Source organism: Sus scrofa, chromosome 9, assembly GCF_000003025.6.
Source record: "Sus scrofa isolate TJ Tabasco breed Duroc chromosome 9, Sscrofa11.1, whole genome shotgun sequence".
Taxonomy (NCBI): domain Eukaryota; kingdom Metazoa; phylum Chordata; class Mammalia; order Artiodactyla; family Suidae; genus Sus; species Sus scrofa.
In genome coordinates, this window is record NC_010451.4 from 136,875,758 (window position 1) to 136,889,750 (window position 13,993).

The following is a 13,993-nucleotide window of genomic DNA, read 5'->3' on the forward strand; positions in this document are numbered from 1 at the left end:
TCTGAGTTTGGAACCCCAGCTTTACACCGTAGGGAATGCTTTTAACTAATGTTGTGATTGATTAAAATTACGCATTTGGACACTAAGATGGGGTTCGCCACGCTGAAGTCTCTGAGTAGGTCTAATTTGTCTCTGGGGATAAGCCTTGTTTTTTTTTTTTTTTTTTTTAATAAAACAACACAGGAGTTCCAGAAGCAGCTTAATGGTTAAGAACCTTATGTTGTCTCTGTGAGGATGTGGGCTTGACCGCTGGTCCTGCCAGGGGGTTAAGGATCCCATGTTGCTGAGGCTGTGGTGCAGGCCTAAAGCTGCAACTCCAATTCGAACCCTGGCCCAGGACCTTCCAGATGCCACAGGTGCAGCTGTAGAAACAAAACCAAAAACAAATAAACAAAATAAAAACAACAAAAAACCCCCAAACAACTACAGTCATTCTATGCAAATAATGGGCTGAGGGTTGATCCCAACTCTGGGACAAACAACAGCACAGACAGGGCTGAGGCTCAGAAATTATCTTCGCCTTCATTTGACGCTGGAGCCCAGAGGGGGCCAGTGAACAGCCGTAAAGTCGTGGCACTCAGGCTCCTGCATGAGCCATGGTGACTCTGATGCTGGGTCCCACCAACCGCTACATAACAGGTACGGAGCGTGTGCAGGGCGCTGGGTAGCTCCCACACCTGAGACAGGTAGGAGGCATTACCTGCATGTGGGTAAGCTCGACTTGAGGCTCAGCAACATCAAAAGGACTCCTGAAGGCCCAGCAACTCGTCAGTGGCCGTGGGATCCCATGTGGGCCTGTCAGGGCCCAGATGCCCCTCCCTGCACCGTCCATGCTGCTCTCAGCTTCAGTGGCATCCCAGACACCAGGGCAGGAAAACACACCTGGCTCCCTGTTTGGATAAAGCATCAGCGTCCAAAGACCCCGTGGTTATCCTGGTCGTGGCCAGTGATGTATTGAGCAGAAATCGGCAAGATTTTCCATCCAGGTCAGGACCAGCGGAGTCCACTAGGCACCTCATCTGGATGTCGGTGGGCACCGAGGTGACAGGTCCGATCGGTTTCAGACATCGAGCTCGGTGTGTGCCAGCCCGGAGCCCTAACCACCTGAACAGACCTGAGGATAAGCGTAAAGCCATCTCCTTATTTCCAACGGACGGTGCAGGAAAAGCTGTGGTTCCCTCTCAATCAGTCCAGGCCACCCCAGCTCAAGGCATTCCACGTGGGGCAGACACAAAGTGCGCCAACCACCAGCTTCGCAACTTCCTGTCTAATAAAATGCCAGCTTGGCCGTGGGACGGTCCTTACGATGACGTTATCCTTCACCGTTTCTAGAGGGTGGGTACAGCCACCTGGGAAACACTCAAGATGAACCGTCAGGTAAAAATAAACCCAAGCAGAAGACCACTGCCACATGGTGACACTAACCGGATAAAGACGACCAAGCGCGTGTGAACAAAGCTGAAACTAAACACGAGAGACACAAAGGCATTCGTTCATTTTGGGGATTGACTTACGCTTTAAAAATGATTCTATTTTACTTCTGTTATGGTTCTAAAACATGATGTGGCTGGTTCTTAAAATTATCTAAAAGGTTAAAAAAAAAAAAAAAGGATGGGCTGGGGAGAATTAGCCTGCCTTTCTGCACAAGGATGAAGAAAGGAGTGATGACAGCATAGAGATAAACAAATAAACCAGTCTGGGGAAAGACTTCAAGAGACAGACAGGTGTGTATAGGAACCTGATACATGACCAACGTGGAAGTAGGAATCTGTGGGAAAAAGAGATGCCTCCTCCACGCCACACCTGAAAATGAACTCCAAGAGCCCAAACGTGAGAAAGCAACTCAACGTTTTATAAGAAATTCAGAGAACCTTTAGTCCTTTGGGGTATGAGTAGGATCTCTTAAATATTCAAATATCATATACATTCAGGAGAAAAAGGACTGACTTGACAATATTCAAGTCAAAGAATTTTTTTTTTTTTTCTTTTTTGGCCACCTTGCAGCATATGGAATTCCTGGGTCGGCCACAGCTGCAACAACACAGGATCCTTAACCCGCTGTGCTGGGCCAGGAAGCGAACCTGCGTCCCAAAGCTGTAGAGACACCACAGATGCCACTGCGGGAACTCCAATTTTTATAGAACAAAACAAAACAAATTTTTTCAACAAAAATTGAATTGAAAGTTATATTCAAGCCACAGTCTTAGGGACCTTGTATAAACAACCAACTGAGGAGAAAATAATCATTAAAAAGAGAAGTAATATTCCATTTAAGAAAAAAGAAAGGAGTTCCCTGGTGGCTCAGGGGGTTAAGGATCAAGCATTGTCACTGTTGCAGCTCGGGTCACTCTGTAGCAAGGGTTTGGCTCCTGTTCCGGGAACGTCCACAAGCTGCGGGCGTGGCCAAAAAAGCTCTGAAAAGACAATTCATGAAAGAGGAAACGGAATTGCTGATGCACATGTTCCAAGACGCTCAGCCTGACTAACCCGAGGGCTGCATTTTAAAGCCACACGAAATGCCATTCGGCGCCTCCCTACCTGACTACAGCCCTTAAGATGCCTGCCCATCCCATGTACTGGTGTGGCTGTGCAGTGGCCGGCTGGAGGGCACGCACACCAGATTTTGGAGAGCAATTTGCCAATATTCCAAAAAGTTGAAGATGAGTTTTTTTTTTTCTTCCTGAAGGTCTAATAATTTCTCTTTTAGGAAACTCCGTATAAATGGAGACATAGGTACAACTTGCTCATTGATGCCAGTGGTGAAAAACCAGAACCACCAAGGTGTCTATTAATTAAAAAATGGATAAATAAGCGAACTAACAGCACGTCCATCCTCATGGATAAAGCTGAGACACGCGAGGTTGAGTGGAGAGGTACACTCAGCATGTGGGGCCATTTATAAAAGGCGTGAAAACAAACGAGCCAAGACTAGGTGTTATTTACAAATCTCCGTGGATGTAGAAGCGGCTGGACGCCTAGGATGACCAGACCCCGGTCAGGGTAGGCGACCTCGCTGAGGGCACCTGGCTCCCAGCTGGCCCCCCCGGCGCCGCTGGCACAGGCCCCCTCCCGGCCGCCCCGGGACTCACCTGGGAGGCCAGGTCTCAGAACTGCTTCTGTCCCACGAGGGGCTCCGAGGGGGGCCAGGCCCGGGGTTCCCACCAGGTCCTGGTCGCTGCAGTCTTCCTGGTCCGTGGCCCACTTCTCTTTGGACTTGGCGCTGTCATGCTGGGAGTCCAGAGAGACGATGTCCGATGGGGAGCTGATGACGCCGGAGTCCTCCGTGGTGTCCTCGGACGCCAAGCAGCTGCCGACGGACACGGTCTCTTCCGCCTCTGGTGGCATGGGCGGGACCCCGTCCACACCTCGGGGGCTGCCGGGCCCCAGGGGCAGGCTCCCTGGACGAGACAGGGCAAGGGCAGGTCAGCCAGCACCCAGGGGCTCCCCGCTGCCAGACTCAGGTGCAGTCCGGGCTTGGGGCGCCAGGGAGGGTCCGCTCAGACACAGCAGCTGCCGGGCAGCACTTTGACTGGGAAGAACCCGCAAGCGGACGTGACTGAGAGCAGCAGATCCCCTCAAAAATCAGCGTATTTTGAATTGATCTTGTGAATTTTTACCCTGTATGTGACTACGGGCCAACATTAAAAAGTTCAGACAATTGTCACGACAAAATGAGGAAACCACACTCAATTTGTCTAGTCTGACCCTTGGTTTAAAAGAAATTTTGTTTCTTTGGGTTTTTTTGGCCACATTTCATGGTGTGGGGAAGTTCCCGGACCAGCGATTGAACCCGAGCCACAGTGGTGACCCAATTCACTTCAGCGACAACATCAGATCCTTAACCCGCTGTGTCACAGGGGAACTCCTAATAGAAGTTGTTCTCAAGTGAGTTGTTTGGGAAAAAAAAGGAGTTTAAAAACTCTAAACAAACCTAGAAATGATTAATCTTGTTTGGGAACTTCTAACAAATATTCCTCAGGAATATTTGTAATTCTGCTGAAAACATTAACGATACTCTCCATCAGCGTCCGGCTCTCCCTTTATTTTCACATGTGAGACAGTTAGATCTGATTTAAATAAGCGATGATCATAGGAGAGAACCCACAAGTAAAACTGAAAAGAATCAGGACAGGGGGTTCCCTGGGGGTGCAGAGGGTTGAGAATCCAGCATTGTTACCGCAGTGGTTTGGGTCCCTGTTGTGGCTCGGGTTTGATCGCTGGCCTGGGAAATTGCACATGTGGCAGTTGTGGCCAAAAAAAAAAAAAAAAATATAATAATAATAAATAAAAGAATCAGGACAAAACATCCGTGGCTGAGGTTACCAGGCCCTGAGCACTAATGTGGTTTGCGGCAGAAGCAGTAAGGTGCAGAGCTGTCACTCACCGTGGAGGCCCACGTTCCACTGAAGTCTAGCAGTGGTGATGGGGGCTTTGAGGCACCCGGCTCGTCCATCCAGCTCGCCTAAGAAGGATCTGCCTACAGTATTGAGGTGCAAGGACAGGAGTCCAGAATGCTGGACCAATTGTGGACCAGAGGGTTTTTTTTAAGGTCTGCACCTGTGGCATATGGAAGCTCCCCTGCTAGGGACTGAATCTGAGTTGCAGCTGCAGGGCTACGCCACAGCCACAGCAAGGCCAGCTATGAGCTGTGTCTGCACCCTACACCACAGCTCTCAGCAGGGCTGGATCCTTAACTCACTGGGCGAGGCCAGGGATCGAACCCATATCCTCATGGATACTAGTTGGGTTCTAACCCACTGAACCACAAGGAAACTCCCGCAGATTTTTTTTTTTTAATTGAACACAGAAGTAGATTTTAAACTTTAAGACACCTCAAGACGTGATCTAAGCGCTGTTTATGGTCATCCAGGATGGAGGGGTTGTGTTGTGGTTTCAGTGTGTTTGGTTTTAAAACCGCTCCTTCAACGAGCACTCGCTAAAATGAATAGAGACCACACACGTGCTGAGTGCCAAGTCCGCAGAACTGTGCCTGAACAGTCGAGTGACCTCATAATCACGTTCGGCATCGCTCACATTTTAACTAGAGCAGAGCAGAGACACAGAATTAGCAAAGCCGAGAGAGCACCAAGGGGAAAACTCCTCCGGGTGTTGGCTTATCTGAGATCCCAACCATAAAACAAACACAGAAACAAGCGAGATTTAAAAAAAAAGGCACTCGCGAGAGCTTCGGAGTAAAGATCAGAAACAAGGGAGGGACTGTTTAGCGAAGCAAAGGCACAAGGCGACGTATCCGACACAGTGAATGCTCGTTAACAACAGGCCCTTTCTTCCAGCTCCCTTCCTGGCTTTTGTGGGGCAAGACTCTTAATTAGAGGGCAAACGCGCAGAAGGAACACTGCCGCTGCGTTAATACAACCAAAGCCTTTTCTGCCATGGGTGCTGCTGTCACACCTCGGACGGGGTGTGCCGGCTGCTGTGTCCGCGGGGCCGGGGCTCCGCCCGGGACCCTCCTGCCCGCTCTGCTCAGAGAGGCCCCCCTGCACAGCCACAGGGCGGCCCGACGACCGAGCAGACTCTTGTTTCCTGTCTCCCTTTTGTCGCCATCGCTGAACAAGTAGGTCAGTTAACCTAACATGACGTTTCCTTCCTCCTGGTGCAGAAACGGCCCGGCCAGGGGAGCGGCGCCCAGGTTTCAGGCCGCAGAGACCTGGGTTTAAGTCCCAGAGAGCACTTCACTGGCTGCCCGGGCAGGTCCCTGGACCCTCTGTCTCCATTTCCTCTGGGAGGTGGGGTCATACACTGTCGCAGAACTAGAAGCGATGCCAGCCCCCAGCGCGGTGCCCTGGCCCGACTCCACTGTGGGGGGTGTTCCTGGAGGGGACGGGCCTGTGACTGGACCTGGGGGCACAGATCTCCAATCCGAGCGTCTCTGAAACCTGGGGACTCACGGTTTGTGAGAGGACAGACACAAAGACCGACAATGCCAGGGAGTAAAGCCAAGTCCGGGTGTGTTGGCACAGGTAGAGGGGGTGGGCTGGGCAGCGGGAGGTCTTAGCGCAGGGCAGGTATGAATGAGTCTGGCCCTGCCCCCTGCCCACGCCAGCAGGCATCCCTCAAGTGTGAAGTGACCTCAAGAAACCTGCTCCCCAAAGGAGGACTCTCATCTGGCCCCTCCCAACGACTAGGACCACAGGTTTCCTGATACTCGTGTGCCCTGGGCACTCAGAAGGCACCCACTGGGGGGTGGGGTAGGGAGGACCCCAAGCTGCCCCTTTCTATCCAGCTGTAAGATGGAGATGGCTCATCTGGGCTTGTTTTATGTCCGTCAGAAGTTCTGAAGCAAACGGAGTTGTGAGCTACTGTTCTAAATTCAGCCAACGGCAAACGCTTCATCACCAAGAGGTGAGAAAGCTCTACCCACTGCGTGTGTGTTAAGCGACCTAAAAGTGCACAGCGGAGACTGAGTGCCAGGCAGGTCCTCTGTTTCTGGCAGATAACCTCTCCCGGGCTCAGGCTGCTCCGTCCTTGAACCTGATGAGGGACAGGTGCTCGTGAGGGCCGTGAGGCGGTGCCGGGCAGCGGGCGCGGGAGGCCCTGCTCTCAGGCAGCCCGCAGCCACACGGGATTGGAAGCGCCTGGGGGGTGGGTGCCATGCCTCCTGCAACTGCGCACATTGGAAGGGCCAGGGAGGGTTGGGGCAGAGGGTGGAAGGGTGCTCAGGGCACAGGGTGGGTCTGCAAGCCAGGGCGCAACCTGCTGGGGCACAGGTACAGGTGGGCTCCGTGGACTCCGCTGGGTGAGCTGCCAAAGACGGCAGATTTGAAGAAGGAACCCGCGTCCCTGTGAGGTTCTGAACCTGGTTCGGGGTGTTCAGTTCTTTCTGCAGTCGGCTGTCAGCCTGAGAACCTCCCGCTTGGAACCAGACCCTCCATCTCACTCCCCTGCCCCCATCTTTCTCCTTTTGGCTCATTCCTGTTACTATAACCTCATGAGCTGTAACATGTTTTGACAACTTCTGTCTGAGATGATGGAGCAGGAGGCTGTTGTGCCTTTGCTGATTCCAAACGGAAGCCTAAAACACAAGAGGAAAAAAGGCCTGGAGCTGCTGGGCCCAGGTCCTGCCCCCAGATCCTTCCGCACACTTCGCTTTCCACCCGCCCGTGGCCCCGAGGGTTTCCACCAAGCAGTGGTCCAGGGACCCAGCCCGAGCCCCACGTTCTGGTCAGACTGCTGCTCAGAACTTTGAACAGCCCTTTCTCCTCTCTGTGAAACACACAAGGGGATGCCGATGAGCATAAAATCCCTGCTAGATCTAGAATCCTATCCTTCTCTGCAATTCCAAATCACAAGAGAGCAGCTAAACATTCTTTCGGTGGGTGACTGGCCCCGAATTAGGAATCTTAACAGAACCGTGGCGTGGACTTGATCCTCTGGCCTGTTTCTGTCGGCCCTGAGAGTTAAGCAGTTCTTTTTGAGTCGATGAATGGACTGGCGAGTTTGCTCTCCTCTTAAGGCGTGAATGACTTTCTTGAACTAAAAAGTTATTGTTGCAGGATTTTTCTTCAAATGTGGAAAAACACGCTTACTTTGTCTTTAGCAGATGCCAAACACACATTCGTGATTGAATTCTCTTCCTCGTAAGTGGCCCCAGGGCCCAGGTCAGGCCTATTACTGCCCGCATCGTCCTCCACCCGAATGAATGACCCCGTGAGTCGACTGCGTTACAGCTAAATGAAGAGCTTTGGGAAACTGTCCGGCTCGGGGTAGAGCAGCAAATCCTAACTTAGGGCTCCCAGGTCCTCACTTGCAGTTTGGCACGAATTCTAGTGAGTTTTTCTTTTACAAACTCACCGAAGAAAATTTCAAACACCAAACATAAATATCTCCTAAGCACTTTTGTCGTGGGTTCATTTTTATGATTTGATTAAATGCAAACGAAAGATCTTCTATCTTCTGATTTAGCTTCCGACGCGCTCTCTTGCTGGTCATTACGAAAGGAGATTTCTCGAGTCTGTTTGGCCAGGTTCACACGCCCGTATCGGTAGCAGACTAATCGCATCCCCATGGGGTCCTGGTGTCTGCGGTTCCCCGTGCACCTTTCACAAGCCAACAGGCCTCCATCTCAACCTACCTGGATGTAGTTCCTTTTGGTCTGTGCACTGGGGATAAAGCGGAAAAGAAGGGAGCTGCAGGTGAGGTCCTCCTGAGCCCATGATGCCACCTGACATGATATACATCCATGGTTTTTGGCAGACACACCCCTAAATAACGTGCACAGCCACGCACCCTGCTGACATTTTAACTCACATCTGCAAGGTTCCATCGCAATTTCAACTAATTACAACAGATGTACTTTCACTGCAACTGTTAATATTTAAAAAGCAAACCTGTTTCAGGAGTTCCCGTCATGGCTCAGTGGTTAACGAGCCTGACTAGAAACTATGAGGTTGTGGGTTCGATCCCTGGTCTCGCTCAGTGGGTTAAGGATCCGGCGTTGCTGTGAGCTGTGGTGTAGGTCGCACACAGATGTGGCTCGGATCCCGCATGGCTGTGGCTCTGGTGTAGGCCGGCGGCGACAGCTCTGACTGGACCCCTAGCCTGGGAACCTCCATATGCCGCGGGTGCGGCCCTAGAAAAGGCAAAAAGACAAAAAAAGTAAACCTGTTTCATCATTTTATAAGATGGAGTAAAAGGAATCTGAACATGATAGTATAGTGATGCCCAGAACCCTGCCTATAAAAGTTCTCCTTTTTTGTTTGTTTTGGCAGTGCCTGCAGCATACACAGAAGTTCCTGGGCCAGGGACCGAGGCCGCGCCACAGCAGCGACCATGCCAGATCCTTAACCCGCTAAGCCACCAGCGAACCCCTCCTAGAAGCGCTCTGTTTAGAGGCTGTGTGCTGGGGCACTGCTTTCCTTTCCTGAACTTATTTCCCTGCCCCCACCTCAGAATCTCGCCTCGTCCCTCTCATGACTGAATGTCCTTTGTGCTTGAGAGCCTTTCTGATTGATTAAATCTCGTAATATAAAATATGTATATAAATTAAGACTTTATTTCCTCTCACAATAACAGGGTAGTACTATTTTTGTCTGTATTGAGTACTTATCATTATGATTAATGGGAAAGAGCCAATAAAATTGCACAGATATTTTAGAAATGTTGGCATTTCTTAAGGAGGTACAATGTCCCTAGAAAGGCGTCTCTCATGACTCAGATGAGGCTCCTTGCAGATCGCTCCTTAAAAATCCCTGGATTACGTATCGCTAGAAGGAGGCAGGGCTTGGCATTCCCGCACTTCCCGGGCTTCCTTCTGACGCTACTAAGCAACCGGGAAGCCCTCCTTGCGTGAGGAAGTCGAGGTGAACTGCGGGTTTGCTACGGGAACATCATTCCACTCCGTTTCTAAAACCTTCTCCCTGTGACCCACCTCTCGATTGACCTGTCACCGAATTTATGCTTAAGGATGTTTCAGCTCCGTGAGAGCCTCTGTCAGTGCGGTTGCAAAGAAAACCTGGAAACCGCCTGGTGTGCAAAAGGACTTTTGTGTCTGCTCAGGTGTCTCCCAGGAGTTCCACGTGGGCTGTGCTTCGGCTCCAGGAGGCCTGCCCGCCTCGGGGTACTGCCTCCAAGGTCAGATTCCTGAGGGCTGAGAGCTCGGCCTGTCTCCTCCTGCAGGAGGCAGACGGGCATTCATCAAGGTGGAGCTGGACGGCCCCCTGCCCTGAGGCTGCCCAGGCGAGCCCTCGGGCCCCTGGGTTGGAGGAAAGAATATGTGTGGACGCGTCACATCTGGAAATAGCTTCCCCTGGAACGTCCTGGTGGTCCCCGGGGGAGCACACGGTTGGACTGAACCCAGCGACACACACGGTCCGGGGCAGTGGCCTTACCAGCAGGCGGGGGCTGGGGACCCTGCCGCAGGGTGATGGACGTGGGGCCGTCCCTCCCACCTAAAGGAAACAGAAACCGACCTTGAAACGAGCACGGCTGGGGCAGGCGGAGGACAGTCAGATCCAGCGCGAGGCAAGAGAACAGCCACCCGGGCTGAACGGGAAACGTCACCCACTGCCAAGGGGCCGAGACGTCCACGACCGCGCCAGCGTGCGCACATGTGTGCCAGGGGCAGGAGGAGGAGGCGGAGCGGCTGGGTTCAGACCTGCCCTCCGGGACACGCTCTGTCCCCTGCATCGCAGGGTCCCGCCTTGATGGTGGCCCAGTCTCGGCGACCTTCTCCTTCGACCGCGTCCTCAGTCACCGTCTCCTCAAAGTGACGTTTACAACGTCATTGCTCTGCACAATGACAGTCCCTCTAGCTGATGGCCACTATTTAGCATTTTGTGTTCAGGTTTTTGTCCAAAAGCCCCATGGACCTGGGACCTTCCAAGTTTCTGCCCGAGGACGATGACCCGCCGCCAAGTCACTGTGCAGCGCTGCACACACATACAGAGATTTTAATGTTTCAGGAAGGCAGGGTAGCAAGACTTTGAAAGCATGTGTGTGTCATGAGAAACCGAGTAACTCTTGGTCTCAGTCAAGCTGCGTTTCTCCAAAGCCTGAACCATCCCTCTAACCCAGAACCCGAACAGATGCCTGTTAGGAGAACCCCAGCCGTCCCCACTGTAAGACAGGGCTACTCTCCAATTGCCGGCCTTCGAAAACACCTGGAGGACACAGCTGCTGCTCCAGTCTGTCTGCCCGGCTGCTCCCTGCTGATGCCACAGGAACACCTCCTTCCCATTGCTGACCGATCTCCCAACATCTGGATCAGACTACCTGTCCCCTCCTGAGAACAGGATACATTTTGGTTCCATGTGCTCAGAGACTTCAATATATTCTACAGCAGTCTTGAGAAACACATTCAGTCCTTTCTGACTACATTTCTGGGGCCTCACCTCCGGGGACCGGGGTGCTGTCGGGAACAAAGCCGATGCTTTAATGGTCATCATTGAAACAGAAGCACCATCTCCAGGTCGTCTGTGTAGGAAAACATGGGAATCGCGTGTGATCAATGCAGCTCAGAAAAGCTGACCTTCAGAGACGTGCCGAGCAGCCGAGCTGAACTGACTGCGATTGATTCGAGTCTGGCACGATGCAAAGGGGAGTCGCCTGGCTCCTGAGACAGGAATCTAAGAGAAATACTGTCTGCTTCCTCTGCTAGTTTCTTCTGGGTTCCATCCTGTTATCAGTAGAACTCTTGAGAACAAAAGAGGTGGCCTGCTTTGGCTTGGTTTTCCGTGATGTACTGTTCAGTCAATGCTACTGATGCAAAGGGACATGAAAATGACCAAAGGAAGGACATCTGTGCATCTTGCGTAGCACGGCTGTTGGGGGTGTTACCTGTCACGGCACTTGGTTTCTTGTAGAAACACACCCCCTTTAACTTGTCCTGAAAGGTAGATCTTCCCTTTCCCGCCGTTTTAACAAATGTCCTCTCTCCTCCTTTTTGCTTAGGTGTCTGGGACGGTCTGAGTCAAAGTCGGTCTTTACGGTGACTTTTGAATGGCTTCTCCCCTCCTCCCAATCGTTTTTTCTGGCTGTGCCCGTGACATGAGGAAATTCCTGGGCCAGGGATCGAACCCATGCCACAGCAGTGACAGTGCTGGATCCCTAACCCACTGAGCCACCAGGGAACTTCCTCATCCCACCCTTCCTATCGCATCTCTAAGCTCTCTTAGTGTTTATTTCAACCACTTTAGGAAATAACAGTTTTTAAAATAGCGTGTGTATATATATATACCCATATAGACATACATACATACGATATGTACACATATCATCATATAGCATAAAATATACGTGTATTGTTTTCTCTTCACGGCCACACCCTTGGCACATGGATGTGTCCGGGCTAGGGGTCGAGTTGGAGCTGCAGCTGCTGGCCTACACCGCAGCCACAGCAATGCAGGATCCCAGCCGCGTCTGCGACCCACACCGCAGCTCACTGTCACAATACGACACCGTTGACATTGACAGAAGTCGGCGCTCAGATCTGCATTTATGACACTGATGTCACGAGCAACTTTTAGAAGGTGGCACCCATTCAGTCCTTCCCGGCAGGCAGCACACACACACAGATAGCAAGAGGGACGTGCTGAGTTTACCAAGAATTTCTGCAAAGCCCTGAAGTTTCTGAGGTGGTCAAGAGACGAGACAGGTTTAGTGTGTGTGAGTGTGTGTGAGAGCAGGTGTGCACATTCACAAATGTGTGCAGGATCTGGGCAAGGGCAAGGATGGGGGGGGGCTGTGCAGAAACCTGCGGGCGCAGCCCTCGCGCGGTGGGTATTTCCCTGGACCCCGGCCCGGCCGCCGTGCTCATGCTCAGGGGCAAGGGCGGGAGGCTGATCAGAGCTGCAGATACTCTGTGACCTGCGGGGTGTGGAATCCAGAGTCAGGGCAAAGCCCGGACACACATGCAAAGTGGCATCGGGACAGGGGACAGGGGCGGGCACAGCCAGCTCGGGGCAAATCCGCTCAGCTGGAGAGGGAGGCGGCAGGGCCCAGCCTGGAGTCAGAGCCTGGAACTTCCCCCGCGGGCCTCATACTGGCCCTGCAGTCCCCGTGGCCCCATCAGGAAACTGGGGTAAGAAACACCAGCTGTAGGAGTTCCTGTGTGGCTCAGTGGTTAACGAACCCGACGAGCATCCATGAGGACACGGGTTCAATCTCTGGCCTTGCTCAGTGGGTCAAGGATCCAGCGTTGCTGTGAGCTGTGGTGCAGACTGGCGGCTGCAGCTCCGATCAGACCCTTAGCCTGAGAACCTCCATATGCCACAGGTGCGGCCCTAAAAAGACAAAAAAAAAAAAAAAAAAAGAAAAAAGAAAAAAAAGAAACACCAGCTGTTATGGGGCTGAGTGGTGACCCTTGAAATTCACACGTTGGCATCCTGACCCCTTCACACCTTGGAGTGACTGTATTTGGAGAAAGTCTTTAAAGATTCGATTAAGTTACAGGGAGGCCATTGGACCTGTCACAGCTCAACGTGACTGGTGTGCGTCTAGGAAGAGAAAGACACCCCAGGATGGGCGAACAGAGGAAAGACCACGTGAGGAGACAGAGCAGGTGGCCGTGGGCAAGCTGAGGAGGCCGCCTCGGAGAAGCCAGCCCTGCAGACGCCCGGGTCTCAGGCTGTCGCCTCAGGACGGGCGAGGGGGACATCTCACATTGCACTGGGGCCCCGCAGGCTGGGGGGTCTGGGGCCGCCTGAGCTGACTGACACAAGGGCGCCCTCCTGCTGGGAAGAAATGCAGGAGCGAGGCACGTCCAGGGCCGTCTCTGGACCACTGACGTGCGGCCACCGTCTGCTCTGGCCTCCCGTCTCCCTCTGGATCTTGTGCAGCGCCACCCATGCTCTCAGCTGAGGTTTTAGCTCTGAACTGCGGGCCCTTTGGGCTGGGCTTCTAGAAAGAGAGAAGACCACTCCCCGGGGCAAACAGCAGGTCCTGTGGCCTCTGCGGACACGCAGCCCTGACCATGAGGCTTTGAGTTCTGCCCCAGTATCAACTCGCTCTTGCCTTTGGCCTCCGACAAGTCTTCCCTCTGTGCCTGGGGTTTCTTACAGAAGACGAGGATGGCAGCGCAGCTCTGACCTCACAGAGGGCGGTGGGGCTGAGAGGGTTCCTCCACAGACCGCGCAGGGGCACTTCAGACTGTCCCCTCCTTCGGGGTGGGGGGAGGTCCGTGAGATGGAGCCCCTGTCGGGCAGCTCCTTCTGCAGCAGTGCCCTTGGCAGAGCCGGCCTGCTCTGCAGCCTGACGCTGCTGCTCCCTCGAGCCGTTCTGTGGGAATGGCTGCATTTTAACAACGAATTGCCCACGTTCCCCTTCACTGTGAGCCACGACGGGCCCTGAGCAAGGGGCCTGACGGTCATTTCTGGGAGGGCTAGCGGTCCAGTTCACAGCCCTGGCAGAGCATGCCAGGGGCCCAGGCTCAGGGATCCGCTGTGTGAGCTGTGGACACACCTGCAGGGTGGCCACTGTCACTGCAGACGGTTCCAACCTCAGACCTGCAGATGCCAGCCAGCAAGATGGACAGAGA

The 13,993-nt window shown here is 53.0% G+C and overlaps 1 protein-coding gene across 1 annotated transcript in view; it reads right to left on the bottom strand.

The window, feature by feature from the left end:
* COBL (cordon-bleu WH2 repeat protein) overlaps nt 1–13,993 on the bottom strand; it is a 204,729-nt gene that overhangs the window by 25,237 nt on the left and 165,499 nt on the right. The window contains 2 exon segments of the mRNA XM_021063931.1: nt 3,090–3,147; nt 3,150–3,398. Coding sequence (XP_020919590.1) covers nt 3,090–3,147; nt 3,150–3,398 — 307 coding nt within the window.